The sequence below is a fragment of the Eleutherodactylus coqui genome, chromosome 11, assembly GCF_035609145.1.
Source record: "Eleutherodactylus coqui strain aEleCoq1 chromosome 11, aEleCoq1.hap1, whole genome shotgun sequence".
In the NCBI taxonomy this organism is placed as follows: Eukaryota; Metazoa; Chordata; class Amphibia; order Anura; family Eleutherodactylidae; genus Eleutherodactylus; species Eleutherodactylus coqui.
In genome coordinates, this window is record NC_089847.1 from 32545520 (window position 1) to 32562681 (window position 17162).

General features: G+C 42.2%; 1 protein-coding gene across 2 annotated transcripts in view; it reads right to left on the reverse strand.

The window, feature by feature from the left end:
* The window catches only part of LOC136582540 (uncharacterized), a 57455-nt gene that overhangs the window by 28941 nt on the left and 11352 nt on the right, over positions 1-17162 (reverse strand). For both annotated transcript variants that reach the window (XM_066583681.1, XM_066583680.1), the window contains exon 2: positions 10198-10374. In XM_066583681.1, coding sequence (XP_066439778.1) covers positions 10198-10374 — 177 coding nt within the window. The remainder of the gene's footprint in view (positions 1-10197; positions 10375-17162) is intronic.

The following is a 17162-nucleotide window of genomic DNA, read 5'->3' on the forward strand; positions in this document are numbered from 1 at the left end:
AGGGCTCAGCAGAGCTCCATAAAGCTGGATCACAATCTCCCTCTTTCAACTGGTTATACCTCTAGCTATGCAGCTGAACATCACACCCGCTTTCTTTGCTTCCTGACCGCACTATGGACTCATTTTGAGACGGTCAGAAATCAAAAGCCCCAAATCCTTCTGCATCAGTTTAAAGCTAGGCAATGCTTTAATGAGCAACAGGTGGAGAATTGGCACAGATTATAAAAATGGTGTAGTGGAGCAAAGCAACTCCAGGAATGTGTCTTTGATGGCAAAACATGGCACCATAATGGGGGCTTTATTTTGATGTTAATTATGGGGCCTGGTCTTATACGTGCACCGCTGATTTCTTTAGATTTCAAATAAGCCAATGTTTTTTATGACCTCCTGAATTCAGATCTACTTAAGACCAGATAGATCAAAGCAAATAATATATTCAGTGTTCTAGATCTAAAAAAAAAAAAAGAAGGACCATCAGCTCTCGGGGAATTACATTTAATGAGGACACTGGTGGAGTAGAGTATTCATTAATGAACCTATAACATTAATTTGGATTCAGGAATCTAGAATCTGAAACTAGAACTTAAGCTCAGAACCTGAATCTAGAACCACGAACTTGAATCTAGAGCTAAATTTGAATCCTGATTAGAGATGAGCAAGCGTACTCGCTAAGGCAAACTACTTGAGAGAGTAGTGCCTTATGCGAGTACCTGCCCGCTCGTCTCAAAAGATTCGGGTGCCGGCAGTGGGCTTAGAGCGGCGTGGGAGAGCGGGGATGAACGGGGGGAGATCTCTCTCACTCTCTCCCACAACTCACCGCTCTCCCCCCGCCAGCACACGAATCTTTAGAGACGAGCGGGCAGGTACTCTCATAAGGCACTACTCGCTCGAGTAGTTTTACCTTAGCGAGTACGCTTGCTCATCTCTAATCCTGATCTAACATAACCATTGGCCAAGTGGTAACAATACAAATAAACCACTAGGATATTGTAGTGGCCTATCCCCTATGGTAGTGGAACAGAAGGTCTCTGAAGCGCCTTAATGGTAATAGACAAAAGAAACTTTATTGAATGTCTTCTACCCTCTTGATCATAAAAGGCGTTCTCTGGGGATAAGATACCAATAGGACAGCAGAGACATTGAGATTATACTGATTTAGTAAAATCTCTCCACTCTAATTTTCTATTCTATTATACAAGGGGTGAAGTTTGTCTAGGTAGGCAGCTGTTGTGTTATGAGTCCAGTTCTGCCCAATTAGGGTTACTACAGTTAAGATTTTAATCTGTCACAGCGATTATTTGGCTGTGGAGTTCCGATTAGGGTGGTATTGGTGTAATATATTTACTTCACTTGTGCGTTTGTCTTTAACCCATATAGGTTTTAGTTAATTATTAATAAAAGTTATATTTTAGGAATCCAACCAGTGAATAATTCTGAATATAATTTTGATTCCTCTGCCCCAGTTTTCTCTTTAGGTTCCGTTCTTATGTGCACGTTATACAGGTTTATTTATTCCACTAGGTCTTTGATGTCATTTAGATAAAAGGGAAAAAACGCAAAAAAAAAAAAAAAAAAAAAAAAGACAACGAGCATTGCTTGCACAGAAGGCCTTTCTACATAAAGGACGGACATCATTAATCGATTGGCTGCTGACCAAAGCTTATGCAGCATATGACCTCTCTCCCGTCTACACGAGATGGGTATAGTCCGTCTATACAAACACAGTGACAGTAGTAGAAATATTTGTATCTCGTAGTATATCTTATATGAAGCAGCTTTGCATCATGGGGAATGAAGGTCTCAGCTGTATCCCTTTAGCATATGTTTGTACGGATAAAGTAACCACAGACTAGACTACTTTTATGGCCAAAAAGCCATCTATGACCATGGAGACTTTTGGCACAAAATATATGGTACTCACATGGAACCGCCATATATTGGGGCTTATTGGCCTTTTAGATAACCTAGAAAAGTAACTAAATGAAGAGTGGAGAAAAAAAATAAATACATAAAAAAAGGTCTCCAAATGCGTTTACCAATAGACCAGGTTTTCTGTTGCGGGGTCTTTTCTTTAACATTGCAATGTAGGGGACGGAATCCCCGCCAATTAGCTCATTGAACAGGCTGCAGTGATTAAATGAGCACTGCAGTCTCTTCTAAAGGCTTGTAAAGTCACGCTCAAGTGACTATAAGGAAGATGGAACAATTCCTTTACAGCGCCACCTATTGGAATGCAGCATTTCTGCAAGTTAATGTCAGACTTTTTATACAAGTCTTGTTTAAAAAGGACTGGCAAAAACCTTGAAATAGCTGTCAATGTATGGCTTTCTGGATTTGGTTTTCAATCCCCAGTCATTGTTATAAAAGACTTGTATGAAGAGTCTGACATTGGCATGTAGGAATTTTGACTACCAATAGGTGGCGCAACAGAGGTACTGTTCCATCCTCCTTATTTGCATTTTGCCCAGAGGACCATGCATGGCCTTGTAAGTCTCCGCACTCACCTTCTAGGTGCTCCACTTAAGGAGAGATGATACCCTTCTCAGCTCGGGTGAATGAGACTGAGCTGCAATACCAGGTAGAGCCACTATGCAATATATGGTGCTGTGCCTGGTATGGACATCGACCGTATACCCCCTTGTGTTGATGCAACAAATAGTTGTGACACCCCAAATATTAATTAAAGCAACATATTACTGAATACTACTTTTGAACTTCGGCATACCTTATATTTACTGAAGCTTCACTGCTATTAATAGCGGTACAAATGTTTTATACTTTTGCCATCAGGAGAGATTTATGACTTGTTATGAGCGCTCCGCCTTACTGCCATTTTCTTTTATTTTTTCCCCCCACTTCATTAGTGGATGCAAGGTCAAAAAAGGAGAGGACATAAGAACATTATGCAAGCAAGTAGACAGCGATTGTCACTGGATCTCATCACAACTGACTTTTACAGGGTAGTCATTCCACAACTAGAAAGTGTGATGCATCCATCCATTCCTGCTATTAATTTGCCTCTTATTAAAGTGATTTCTTGAGAAACACTGTACTAAGCAAGGTAGACTCCCACCAATCCTGTCCGGCAAAGCGGGTTTGCAAATCGGAGAGGAAGGACTAGGACCATTATCGAAGGTGAACTCCACCCTCAACACCAATGGGTACAGAGATATTCTGGACACTGTGGCATCACCTACCCCATGGCAATACTTTGGTACAGCTCTGTGTCTCTACCAACATTACTGAGCACCATGTCATACGGCACGTAGTGTTGAGGCGCAGAATGTCTGCAAACTTCATTGTCCAACCCAAAGTTCAGATCTCAAGCATGCCCATCATCCCCCGCATTACAGTCTGAAGCGCTCCTTGAGAAAGGGAGGCAAATCCTTCCACACATCTATGGGAATCTGGTGGAAAGCGGTCGAGGAGGATTACTGCAGTCATTGAGACCAAAGGCGGCCCAACGTCATATTGAAAAATTTGCATAAAATCAAAGTTTCATCACTCATATGTGTCCTCATACTTTTGTCAACAATGTATTTTATATAGGGAGAGTCTCGTTAGGAAATACAATCATTGCTCAAGAACTTAACAATTTTTCATCAATCTACTCTATCATTTTCGTCTAGGTCAGTTTTCACAGGGAACTAGACAAAAACTACAAAAGTAAATCTGTTGCCCCAAGCAACAAATCTAAATTTAGAGAGTAGCTTTCATTTTTCCAAGAGCACTATGGATGAAGGAGTTGTGCTGTGATTGGTTGCTATGGACAAAACTTTTTTTTATTTTAGACAGCTTCATAAATCTCCCCCGATTTCGATCAAACCATCTCACCTCTCAAACAAGTGGACTGTACCCGCGATGTTGTGACACACCCACCAAACAGAAGTTTGACTCCGTGTGCTACAAACACATACCCAGTTAATCAGAGGTGAAGAATTAGTTAACAGGTGATAAATTAATGGGAGATTCCCTTCAACAAAATGGTGCAATCATGGTGCACATCCAATGCAATCATGAGGGAAACTTCAAAATTAATCTGTCACCAAAATAACTTTCAAAGTCTGTGGCCACCGAGACCACCATATCCAAAACCACTGGATTTCTTCTTGTGAAGTTTACTGAAGGGTCGTGTATACAGCTATATGGCGTGAATAATTGATGCCCCTCACAGATGTGATACAGCAAGAGGTTACTGCCATTACTGATGGCACATTAGCAGATGTCTTTGCCAATATGAAGAATTGCATAAAAAGAAAAATGCTTGCATGCCGGAGGGGCCATTTTTAGCAGATGCTCCAGGCAGGTCTTGTTTTGCAACGTACAGATCAGTGTTCATGGGGAACCAGACAAAAATTACAAAGTTACTGAGGAATGTTTTGGTTTCCTGGTAAGAGAATAGGCTGAACATATGCCTTTTTCAGCACTACATACTATGTATTACTGTTAGGTTGGGCTTCTAGAATCTGTAGTTTTATGAGATTCCATGAGCACACCTTTTCAGCTGTGGGGTTATTGAGCTGGCTGGGTGTGGTATTCTCCAGCCAGCCAATCCCCCTCATCTGATAGATACCAGCTTCTCTGATAAGGCATGCTGGTCATTTTATCCTGTTTATGCATTCTGTGTTAATCCCACTCTGAGCCATGTTATACATGTTTAGTCTACAGTGTGCCTCTCACTTTCCCTGAGGATTGTCTGGACACCTGTAGTCTCCATTTGCATCATATGCAGACTCCCTCTTCTCTTCCCTTTTACAAATGTGGCCTCCACTTGTCTGATGTCTTATGTGTGTGTCAGATGGGTGATGCCTGACACTGTTCCCTGTATGTCAGTATGGTGTCTGATTCTTTCCCATTGGTGTGAGGACACTTGCACTACCAATGGTTTATCTCTATACATGTGAGCTCTGAGTGGGGTTTCTGTGTTGGGCTTCTCCATCACCCTAGGGTTTTGCTCTTATGCATGATGTATGGTGCATGTCTGTGCAGGTGGCCGGACATGTTTGTGAACAGTGTTGTGTTCATTGGGTCTGTGCAGGTGTATGAACAGTCCTGTTCTATTTTACATGCAAGTCCCTGGGGTGTCGGTGTGAACAGCGACATGTTCAGTGTCTGTAAGTTTCCAGACATCAGGTGTGACCAGTCCTGTTCTGCGAGTTGGTGTGAGCTGCATCCTGTCCTGCTTTGATCATTTGTCATCCAGGGATAGGTAAGTCCCTATGTTCCAGCGCAGTGTCATCCTTATTGGGACGATCACCTTGCTTGTACGCAGGAATTCACGTGGTGGTTGTCCCGTTAGAGCAGAGATATGTTATGTCTGCCTTTGAGCTCAGTATTCAGTCCTACCTTTGGTGTTCAGTATGCATTTTGTGTTAGCTTATGGCATTTGTGTGAATGCAGTCTTGCATCCGTGCTGAGGCTTGGTGCCCTGATGTTGTGCAGACATAACAATTACTCAGTTAAATCAATTTCATAGATCATATTTTACAATATATTAGTATTAAACAACTGTTGACATGCAATTTTATCCAGCGAGAACATCTTCAGCAGTTTCTTATACGATTGTCTGGAAAAACTGTACGGCAGCCAGATAGCCATTACAGTCCCCACAGGTGTTATTCCGAAGCTTTCCCACAACTGTGTATTGCAACTCTGCTTAGCTATATTGTACATTAAAGGGGGTTTCCGGTCAAAGATACTATTGATGACCCATCATCAGGATAGGTCATCAATAGTTCATCAACCGGGGTCCACCACTTGGGACCCCGACTGATCAGCTGTGCGGGCGCAAGCTATCAGCGCTGCACGTACACAGAGGTCAGAGCAGAAGTCTCCAATGACAGCTGTGCCTGCAGTTACCAGCGCTGGCCACTACATGGAAGGTCGGCGCGGAGGCTTCCACTCTGACCTCTGTTATTGCAGCACTGACAGCATGCGCCCGCACAGCTGAGCAGTTGGGGTTCTGAGCAGCGGACCCTGGCCGATTAACTATTGATGACCTATCCTGATGATAGGTCATCAATAGTATTTTTGACTGAAAAAAAAACCCTTTAAGGCAATTTTTACAGAATTTGCTATGGTACACACAGTGAATATTTTGCAGCACAAATTCCATGTCAGAATCCACACGATTTGGTGCAGCTGTTGACAGGATTTAAGTATGGAAACCACTCCCTCATTTAAAGAGGTGGGATCTGCCTGATTGAATTTCCGCTGCTATAACAGATATGTCAATTTCTGCACAGGTTTTGTGCAGATATTTTTCACAGTTTGTGAACAAGATTTTGAAGAGCTCATCACTTTGCTACTACGGTATATGCCAGAGATTAAAATCTGCGGTAAATTTGACCCATGTATTCCCAGAATGACAGTATTTCACCTGTGCACAGGCTAGATGATCGGGTCTGATTGATGGCTGTCTGACCACTGGGACTGCTACTGATCACGAGACCGAGAGTCCCGTGTCCCCCATTGGATGGACAAGCATGTGTCCTCACTCTTCAAACTATATGGGACTGCGAAGATAGCCGAGCGCTGTACTCATCCGTTTCTGACAGTCCACTAGAGTATGAATGGCAACATATACACTTGACCACAACTCAAATACGGCAACATGGGACTCCTTGTGGTTGGACCTCCATCAATCAGGGATGTTAAGTCGTCACCCTGGAAATATCCCTTTAATGATTTTCCTCCCAAGGGACCCACCTCCAAGACCCCACCCCCACCCCCATTCCACCATGCAATGCGGCCATCCGACTTGGTGGATCAGAGAACACCCAAATATCAAGTATGTATTGTATAACTGTGGATAGGTCATAGCGGTCAGAAACAGGAAAACATTTTGATAGTAGACCCCTTATTCCAATAAGGAGCAGCCATATTTGTTGTCATGCATATTTCCCAGATACAGATCAAACAAAGCAACAGCTGAATACATTTTTTTTTTTAAACTTTGTAGAGTAGAATGAAAATCAACAGTGTACCTCAGGCTACATGAATTACCGCAGAAATCTCATTTTATCGACCTATTGTTTTTTTCCTTTTTTTTTTTGAAAAGGTAGGATGGAGGGGGGGGGGGGGCATGAAAAAATGTGCTGCAGTAATTTGTGAACATTATGCAAATGTTTGTCTAGTTCCCTAAATTGAGAAAGCGCCATAGTTCTGGTAAGAACACATTTCTATCCACTCTATTGTGTTGTGCATTGGAAAAAAAGCAGATGTCAGTTTTATTGTGGGTGTGAACAACAATGGATTTCCTTAACATTGTGTAACTTCCTGATGAAGCTTCCAAGAAAGCAAACAAGTTAATGGCTGGGTTTGTACTCATTATAGTTATGGCCTGGTCACATGGTCACTGCCTTCAATTCTTCTAGTTGCCTTAATAGCATAAGTATTCACATGTACATTATCCTACCCAAAGTAATTGGACACCTGAGAATGAATCAAAAGTATTTATTCACACATATTAATACTTAGTGGGGTCCTAATGACATTGGATACTCTCGGTGGCATACTTTATACTATCGCCTGATACACAATCTTGAAAAACGTTTGGTACCGTGTTAGCCAGTAGAGCAAAATGTGATTGTTCCCAGCAAGAGAAACCAAGTAATCTCGTAGATAGGATACCTTTTAATAGCTAACAAAAATACATGATGTTAATGCGAGCTTGCGAACCTATTCAGGATTCTTCCTCAGTCATAATGAAATGGATCCGAAGAGGTCTGTGTACATCTATGTATTGGATGTGATTAATTTGCGCTTAAAAATATCACAACAGGATGAGTAAAGAAATAAATTAATACTTAAAGGGGTTGTCTCGCGCCGAAACGGGTTTTTAAAAAATTCAATAGGCCCCCTGTTCGGCGCGAGACAAACCCAAGGGATGGGTTAAAAAAAAAAGGTTTAGTACTTACCCGAATCCCCGCGCTGCGGCGACTTCTTACTTACCTTACCAAGATGGCCGCCGGGATCTTCACCCACGATGCACCGCGGGTCTTCTCCCATGGTGCACCGTGGGCTCTGCGCGGTCCATTGACGATTCCAGCCTCCTGATTGGGTGGAATCGGCACACGTGACGGGGCGGAGCTACGAGGACCAGCTCTCCGGCACGAGCGGCCCCATTCACCAGGGAGAAGACTGGACTGCGCAAGCGCGTCTAATCGGGCGATTAGACACTGAAATTAGACGGCACCATGGCGACGGGGACGCTAGCAACAGAGCAGGTAAGTGAATAACTTCTGTATGGCTCATAATTAATGCACGATGTATATTACAAAGTGCATTAATATGGCCATACAGAAGTGCTGAACCCCACTTTCTTTCGCGGGACAACCCCTTTAAATAGTCTACTGATAAAGATGTGAAGGTTTTATAGTCTCTAAATTAGTGTTAGGGGGTCACCAGGCAAGAGTGTGTTATCTGTGCTATAGATTTCTCATATTTCCCAATCTCACATGAATCCTCTTAAAGAGTTTAGTAATATATATATATATATATATCAGGACAGCGCACCACGGCAAATGGGAAGCAACCAAATACAGGCAATAAATCAATCAAAAATGGACTCACCCGGTGTATAGTGGAGTCCGGTCCTGAGCCCCACCTACACCTCCAAGTCCTGGGTAGCTTTAATGTATAATGCCAAACGTCTCCCTGCGTATCCACGAAATCCCGATGGGCTATATCAGGAGAGCTGCCAGGAATCTGTGTCACAATCTAGGTGTGACCCACTGAAGCACTGTATAGTAAAATAAAAAAGTTCCTGCGCTCCTTTTGGATCCAATCTCACCAGGGAATGGAGTTACCAATGCATAGACAGATTTAAAAATCCTCCTTTATTCCATGTAACCAAGTGCAACGCGTTTCATCGCATATAGCGACTTTCTCAAGCACAATATTAAAAATACACACTCATTTAACATACATATATATATATATATATTATACACATATACATATATACATACATATACACAATCATATTCCTTATGTCAATTACCTTATTACTCCTCCCTCCTCCTAACATGCAGGTCAGTCCGCTGTTGTGCCGGCGTCCTGATCCGGGTCGCTCATGTGACGTATCACGTGTGTTAACGTCGCGCGATGACGTCATTACGCTCGCGGCGCTCCATTTCGGCTGGTGGAACGCACAGGAGTAAGAATTCTCCTTGCCTCCTGTCACACATGTCCAAACGGCATGTTTGTCATAGCGTAATGACGTCATCACGCTTCACAGCGCCGAGTTACGGCGGATGGAACGCACCAGGGGAGGCCTACATTCTTCAAGAGGATTCATGCGTGACTGGGAAGTATGAGAAATATATAGCACAGATAACACTCTGGCCTGGTGACCCCCCTAATATTTATATAGCACCAACATATTCTGCAGCACTTAAAAAGCAGGAGGAAACAAACTAAACCATGGTTACATGTAGGAAGCAAGTGATGAAGACAGTAGGGGGGAGGGTCCTGCTCAAACGAGCTTACATACTACAGATAATGGGGTGATACAGAAGGTAAAGGGGCTGGAGATGTGCAAGGTACGGCGAGGTGGAGAGTGAGGGATGCTATACACAAACAATGGTCAAATTGTGCCAAATAGTGTCCGAATCTATGACTGCAAGGGGCGGTTGATTGTGGCAAACAGGGATTGCAGTCAGTAAGGCAGGGAGCATGTTATCAGGCGGAGTACAGAGGGGTTTGGTTTAGGATATATGATAGTGTAGTGTATAGAAACATACAGTACTAAATCTAAGCAATATAATAAAATAGATTAATCCTCAAATCCAAGTAACTAAGGTACCTAACATTTGTTTCTTATTGAGATCTACGAGTTCTTATCACTTGCGTTTAGAGGGAAAAAAGTCAACATGGCACGTGGAGCAGATTTCCTGTGCAAAAGGAAATTCTGCAAAAATTTGTAATTTCTGTCTGTCTAGTGTGCATACAAACACAAATTATACCAAAACTATGCCAGCCTGGAGATGGCATAGATTTGACTTTTTGGTGCACAGGGTGGCCAGAGCTGCAACAAGTTTATTAAGAGGCATGTGCCTCTTAATAAAATTTGTCACATCTTACTCCGCCGGAATTTTACTAAGGCATAAGAAATGCCAGTCTTAGTAAACATGCCCCATAGATTCTGGCATAGTTTCTCCATTTCAGTATAATACAAGTCATATAATGCATTACCTGCCTCTGGTCCAGTCTTTCAAACACTGCATTGGCTCCATATGCATTACACGATTCCACAATATATTCAGAGTTGACGCCCAAAAGTGAACTTGACTCTCCACAAGATCCATCAGCAACTATGATTATCTTTGGCCATTCCCCTTGTGAGATTTTTCTTATGTATTCTTCTGTAAACTAAAAAAACAAAACAAATATGTAAGAATCTGGCCAGAATTTTGTGATTCTACAAAATTTACATTCTAAAAACTTTGAGACATTTTAGTGTGCAAAGAACAATGGTGTCATGCATCGCCCTCTTTGATCCTGTGGTAGGCAGTATATCCGGTTTGCCGCAAGTGCTTTATTATCTATTTAAAAAGTGGGCCTGGCTATTCCCCAACCAGTGGTTCCAGTGAGGTACTGGCGGTTGGACCCCCTACTAATTATAAAACTTCAGGGGTTGCTTACCAACATTCCTTTGACTAAGCAGATAAACATGTCTATAAACCCTAAAACATAAATGCTCTGATTGGATGCCCGAAGATGAAGAGTACAATATGCATTCATTTACAATCCATGGGGTGGGGGGGTAAGTATTAAAAAATTATATATATATATATATATATATATATATATATATATATATATATATATATATATATATATATATATATATATAGCGCAGCCATAGCAGACGTAGGGGTTCAATTGGGGCCTTCTATTAGAGAAGACACCAGCATTATAAATGGCACATGGAACGCAGATGACCGACTTTGGATCAGAGCATACGAGCTTCCAGTTAAGTCTCCTGTAAACCTTATGTGTTCCTTAAAAAAAAACAGCGGTATTGAAAACCAGACAATTCTGCTTCCTAGAAGTTTTTAGAATTGCATCCCTGCAGGCACTGCACTTTAGTATTGTTTTCCAGTTGATGAGGTTCATTGTGATAACTAAAAAATTTGCCTTGTGAGGAGTCATCACTCAAGTTTTAAAGGCATTGTGTAAAGCGGACAACCCCTTCAAGATGGTCTTACAGTTGGCCATAATTTTTATGTAATCATTTTTGTTAAAGGGGTAGTACGACACAGGATGGGGTATAATTGGTTGATCGGTTGGGGGTCTCACCACTGAGACCCCCGCCAATACTGAGAACATGGGTCCCCTGTCCTCGCTGAAGGTGACTGCATTCCCCACACTGAGGAGGCGGCTGAATGGAGCGCCGACAGCACATGCTCAGCCAGCGCTCCATTCACAGGAACGTAAGTGGCATTCGAGAAACCAAACCCAGCCTGGTGTAGATCATAAAATCCAGCAAACAAGTATTCAACTACATACAGCTTGTGGTTGTCCTTTAAACAGGCAACAAAAGTTTTATTGCTGGGCTTCACAGTGGAGAAGCTGCCCTTACATGGGATGAATGTTCATGTTCCATAGTGCCGTGTAACAAAAGCAAAGTACCAATTGTGTCATCCTGGAAATATTCCTCAATTAAACCTTTCACTGGTTGTAACTTTATTGAGTTAGGGTCAGAATGTCAAAATGTGAGGGGATCTAGCCTCCTAAAGGCCCTTTTACACGGTAGGATATATTGGAGCGAGCATGCGACCAGCGGCGGGGTAGTGACCGCATTTAGTGACCCCCCCCCCCCCCTCCCCCCACTTTTCCACTCAAGAACCCCCTGACATTTGTGGCAGTAAGGGGACACCTGGAATATAACAAAATTAAATTTTCACCTCTGGCTGTATGCTGCTCCCCTGCCACCAGTGGCCGTTGCTCCAGTCTCCCGCTTATATTACTGCTGCAGCGGTAACATGGATTGTTTACGCATGTGATGACAGCTGCAGTCAATGGGAGGGAGGCAGGGACTTTATCAGTGACGTCCTGTAAACCTGTCTCAGAGCTTCTATATTAGATGCTCACGATAGGTTTACAGGAGGTCACCAGTCCTTCTGGCTGGGTGACGTCGCCTGTCAAGTTCCGCGGTACTGGACCACTGAAGCAGCAGTAAATAGCTGTGATTGGCACAGGACCACGGCCTCAGCCAATCACAGCAATCCCTTGCTGGAGGCGGGGTATTCAACCCTCGTTACTAGGAAGAGAATGCTCTGTCACTGGTAAGGACGACATGGAAAACTGCCGAAGCGCAGTGAGAGGGACCAGGACAGCGCCTGCGAGGTGAGCATTTTTTATTTTTCTTTCTTGTAGTGTAGCTAGGGCTTATTTTCAGAGGAGGGCTTATATTTCAAGCACCTCTCTTCGGAAATCATGGTAGGGCTTATTATCGAGGTAGGTCTTATTTTCGGGGCAACACATTAGGACCATTTCTGATGGATCACATTACAATTTTTATGTGTTCTACCGAAGAAAAGCAGATAGTCGGCGAAATTCTATCTTCTTCTATAATATTTATACGGTTCAGATCTCCTGTGGGCTCCTTCTAGGAGATTTGTTCTGCCGCATTTACAGTTTCTTCACGCTCAATACTTCACTGCCTTCATATCTATATTTGGGATTATCCGACCCTTCAATTTTATCCCCATTTCAGCAGTTCTGTTTGAAGATCTATTAAGTTAAGAAGATATTCTTAAGGACTTTCTCCATAAAGCGATGATACAGTAACTCCTTCCAGAGTGCACGTAAATAAAATAGTCTATATTGAGCTCCTGTCTATAAAATATATATGAAAAGTTCTAGCATAAAATACAGAAAGTTTGGATATTCTTCTTGAAAAAATGCATTAAGTAAAAGCAAAATCATGCAAATATCTAATTTATGAAGTTTTTGATTGGAATGTATTTTCAGTGGAATGTATTGATTTACCACCAGCAGAATGCCTATAGGGAAGGCCTAGGAAAGAGGTCTGGAGGTAGTAGTAGCTTCACAAGTCAGTAGTGGTAGGAACTGACAGCACAGACTCATCCAGTTGTGTGATGGGCGATTTCCACCCCAGAATGCGGTAACAGATTACCATTTAGGTCTTATTCACACAGCAGAGTGTGATTTCTGTTAGTGAAAAATGGACGGATTCCAAAGCGAGTGTATGAGCGTTTTTTTTTTCATCTTTTGCTGTATTTTTAATGTGAAAGTGTATTCAGATTTTTATCTGCGTAAACAAAAATGGAAGGTGGCCCAATTGAGGTCTCTTGAAGCCAATGGGTACGTGCAAAGAAAACAGGAACACACACACACACACACACACACACACACACACAGTGCATTTCGTTTTATCATGCACTTATTGACTTCAATGGATGATTTGGGTGAAACCGCACCAAAATAGGACATGCTGCAATTTTTAACATAGACCATCAGTTTGTGAAAAATAAAAGGGAGGTGGGTGTCCGTTCTCTCAGTTGCAAATTTCATAGAACCATAGAATGGTAGAGTTGGAAGGGACCTCCAGGGTCATCTGGTCCAACCCCCTGCTCGGTGCAGGATTCACTAAATCATCCCAGACAGATATTTGTCCAGCCTCTGTTTAAACACTTCCAATGAAGGAGAACTCACCACCTCCCGTGGTAACCTGTTCCATTCATTGATCACCCTCACAGTCAAAAAGTTTTTCCTAATATCGAATTTGTGTCTCCTCTCTTTCAGTTTCATCCCATTGCTTCTAGTCTTTCCTTGTGCAGATGAGAATAGGGCTGATCCCTCTGCAGTGTGACAGCCCTTCAGATATTTGTAGATAGCTATTAAGTATCCTCTCAGCCTTCTTTTTTTGCAAGCTAAACATTCCCAGATCCTTTAACCGTTCTTCATGAGACATGATTGGCAGACTGCTCATCATCTTGGTAACTCTTCTCTGAACTTGCTTCAGTTTGTCTGTCTTTTTTTTTTTTACAGTGGGGCACCCAGAACTGGACACCGTAATCCAGATGAGGTCTGACTATGGAAAAGAAGTGAAGATTATTACCTCACATGATCTAGACTCTAGGCTTCTCTTCATACATCCCAGAATTGTGTTGGCCTTTTTGGCTGCTGCATCACACTGTTGACTCATGTTCAGTCTATGATCTATTTGTATACCCAAGTCTTTTTCACATGTGCTGCTGCTTTGCTGAATTCCTCCCATTATGTATGTGCTTTTTTTATTTTTCTGGCCCAGATGTAGGACTTTGCATTTCTCCTTGTTAAATACCATTCTGTTAGTCGCTGCCCACTGTTCAAGCTTTTCTAGATCTTTTTGAATACGCTCTCTCTTCCCTAGTGTTAACTATCCCTCCTAGCTTTGTGTCATCAGCAAATTTGATCAGCAAATTTCTCATCAATTCCATCCTCTAGATCGTTTATTAAAATGTTGAACACCACTGGGCCTAGGACAGAGCCTTGTGGTACCCCACTTGATACATTCTTCCACTTGGATGTGCAGCCATTTATGACCAATCTTTGAGTACGATCACTCAGCCAGTTGTGAATCCACCTAACAATTGTCTTGTCAATCCCAACTTGGACGGAACACTGACATTAAACTCACCCCTGCGAATGAAACCTTATGTAGAGAGAGCTAGATGGCTACTGCAGCATAACCAAGGGAATTCACATGGATTGTATAAAAGGTAAGCCCAAGTTGGTTTAGGACCTATTGCTTTATCCTTGCACTGGTAATAAACAAGTTACCATCCTGAACTTTCCAAGCAAATTGAGCCAAGGGAGAGAAAAATAAGGAGGCTACAAGATATTTGCCATCGCATTGAACAGATGGGAATCAACTTGCATCCTTGCTCCCATCATGGGATCGTGAACGGTTCTCAAGGTCATTAAAATTCTCATCAGAGCTCAAACTCCGTTGCATCGGCTGAGACATGTTTTATGACGATAGACAGCTTTAATGCACACTGGCGTCTGTAAAGCTTTCAGAGGCTATGCAATGGGGATTATAGGACAATACCTGCCGTGTCATGCATTAACAGAAGTGACTAGATGGAGCAATAGTCATACACCAACATGATTGCACAGAAAATTACTGTTATGGTTAACCTCTGTTATGGTTACAGTAGCAAGTTACCACTGAATTATAACTAGAGTTTATCCTATAATGGTAGGCTGCCATTCGCAGAACACAAAAATCTTCTGAAAAAGGTGGCAAATAAACTTCTGTAGGACCTGGACCCCTACTGTAAATGGTAAGAAGAAAGAAACCAGCACAACCCAAAGAAACACCTCATCTCCAGCATCATAGCTAGTCGCGCATTATAGACTTCAGCACAGACAAATGATTTCCAAGTAGGATTAAGGCCTTGAGCTTTGTCTTCTGCTATTATCAGCATTTATATTGAAAATCCCCAAAACAGCCACCAAACAAGAAAGCTGCCCATCAGTCAGTCCCCAGTCTGCATTTGATTTATGTTAAAGAACCCTACACTGTAAACCATAATCCACTTTTACATAAACCAATGCCTCCAGCTAGACAAACGTTGGGCATATAGGGATTGATGATGCAAGTTGTGATTCAAGCCTTCAAATTTCTCTTCTCTGAAGGACTTGTACAATGCACCATGACTGTCAAAAGGGATATACATTAAGTTCTTTTCAAATTTAGTTTTAGGCAGACTATCTCATATTCCACATTAAATGAGGCCGAGTGCACACCTATAGGACACAACTTCAGCTTCTAAAAAAGATTAAGTGGCCTACATCACCACGTCACATCAAAATAATCCAATTGAGAAGTCAAGTTTCCATACTATATGGCATTCTTTCTTCACCTCATTGATATCCATTCAAGGTGTTATGGCTGGTAGGACATCTCATCTTCTCTTCCTACAGGTCACGGCCATCAACATCCTCCGGCTTGGTGTCTTCTGTGTAGTACACAATGAACCATTTCCTCAGCTGCCATTTCTGCCTATTGGCTGTGCACATGCCTGGTCCATCTCCTATAGGGCCAATGCACACACCCAGCTTTCCCATCTCCACCCTATCCTGGCTCTTCTCCTACTGTAAGATGCCCGAGAAGAAAGTTCCAAGTAAAGACATTTCAGTATTCTACTTGCTACCTGGTTTGACTCTTGCCCATATGCCCAGCTCTTGGGAAAAAAACTGCCTGTCCCAACTTTGACCTTTTTTTCCTGATTAAGTCTAGACTGATTTTTGTATGCCCTGACCTCCAATCTGATCTACCGTACTGCCTAAACTCTGCCTATTATACTGACCATGTCCTTGACTGATCTAGGCGGGCCAAAAGGCACCACAGCATGGTCCCAGAGGGCCAGACATTACTGCACCAAATCTAGTGCTAGAGAAACTGGGGGAAAAACAAGCAGACCCCTTAAAGCAGCCCAAAGTCAAACAAATCAGTAATATAGTGGGTCTTGCCCACTGCACTATACAAGGCTGGAAAGTGATTAGATTACCTTTTTAAAAGGGACAGAGAATCAAAGAACGTAAAAACTACTGGTATAAATTTGTTTTTCCTATAAAAATTCCTTCATTAGAGCAGAATTCATCTAAACTCATGTCATTTTGCATTGCCTTCTTCGGATGGTATAAACAGAAGCTAGTGAAGTGGTTAGCGGTAATTGGAATAAATAACTAGAAAAGCACTTGGCAAATAAGCAGCATTTTTATGTGTTTGCCTATTGTGTTAATAAAGAGGCCAAACAGAGCTAGCTGTGGCAGATAACCAACTGAGTCAACGCCAGAGGAAAACAGAGCTAGGGATATTTGATTAAATAAAGTTTACTTCTTTCAATTGGAAAGAGTCCTCGATATTTAATCGCTTGTGGGATTTTTTATTTGCATTAATAAGTTGGACTTTAGTATGTAAACTACAGATTCACACTCCGGCAACGCTTATCGGAGTTGACATATGTTTTTAAACTAATTAATTTGGCTTTGTGTTGGCATGTTTTTAATAAAGTCATTGTTCTGTACTGGGAAGACTGGTCTGACTGGCTGTCTTGTTGGATGGCTATTGCCCAATTATATGGTAGGTTCCAGTCTCATCGGTTAATAGGAACATAGCGTTACTGTTTAAATATTTG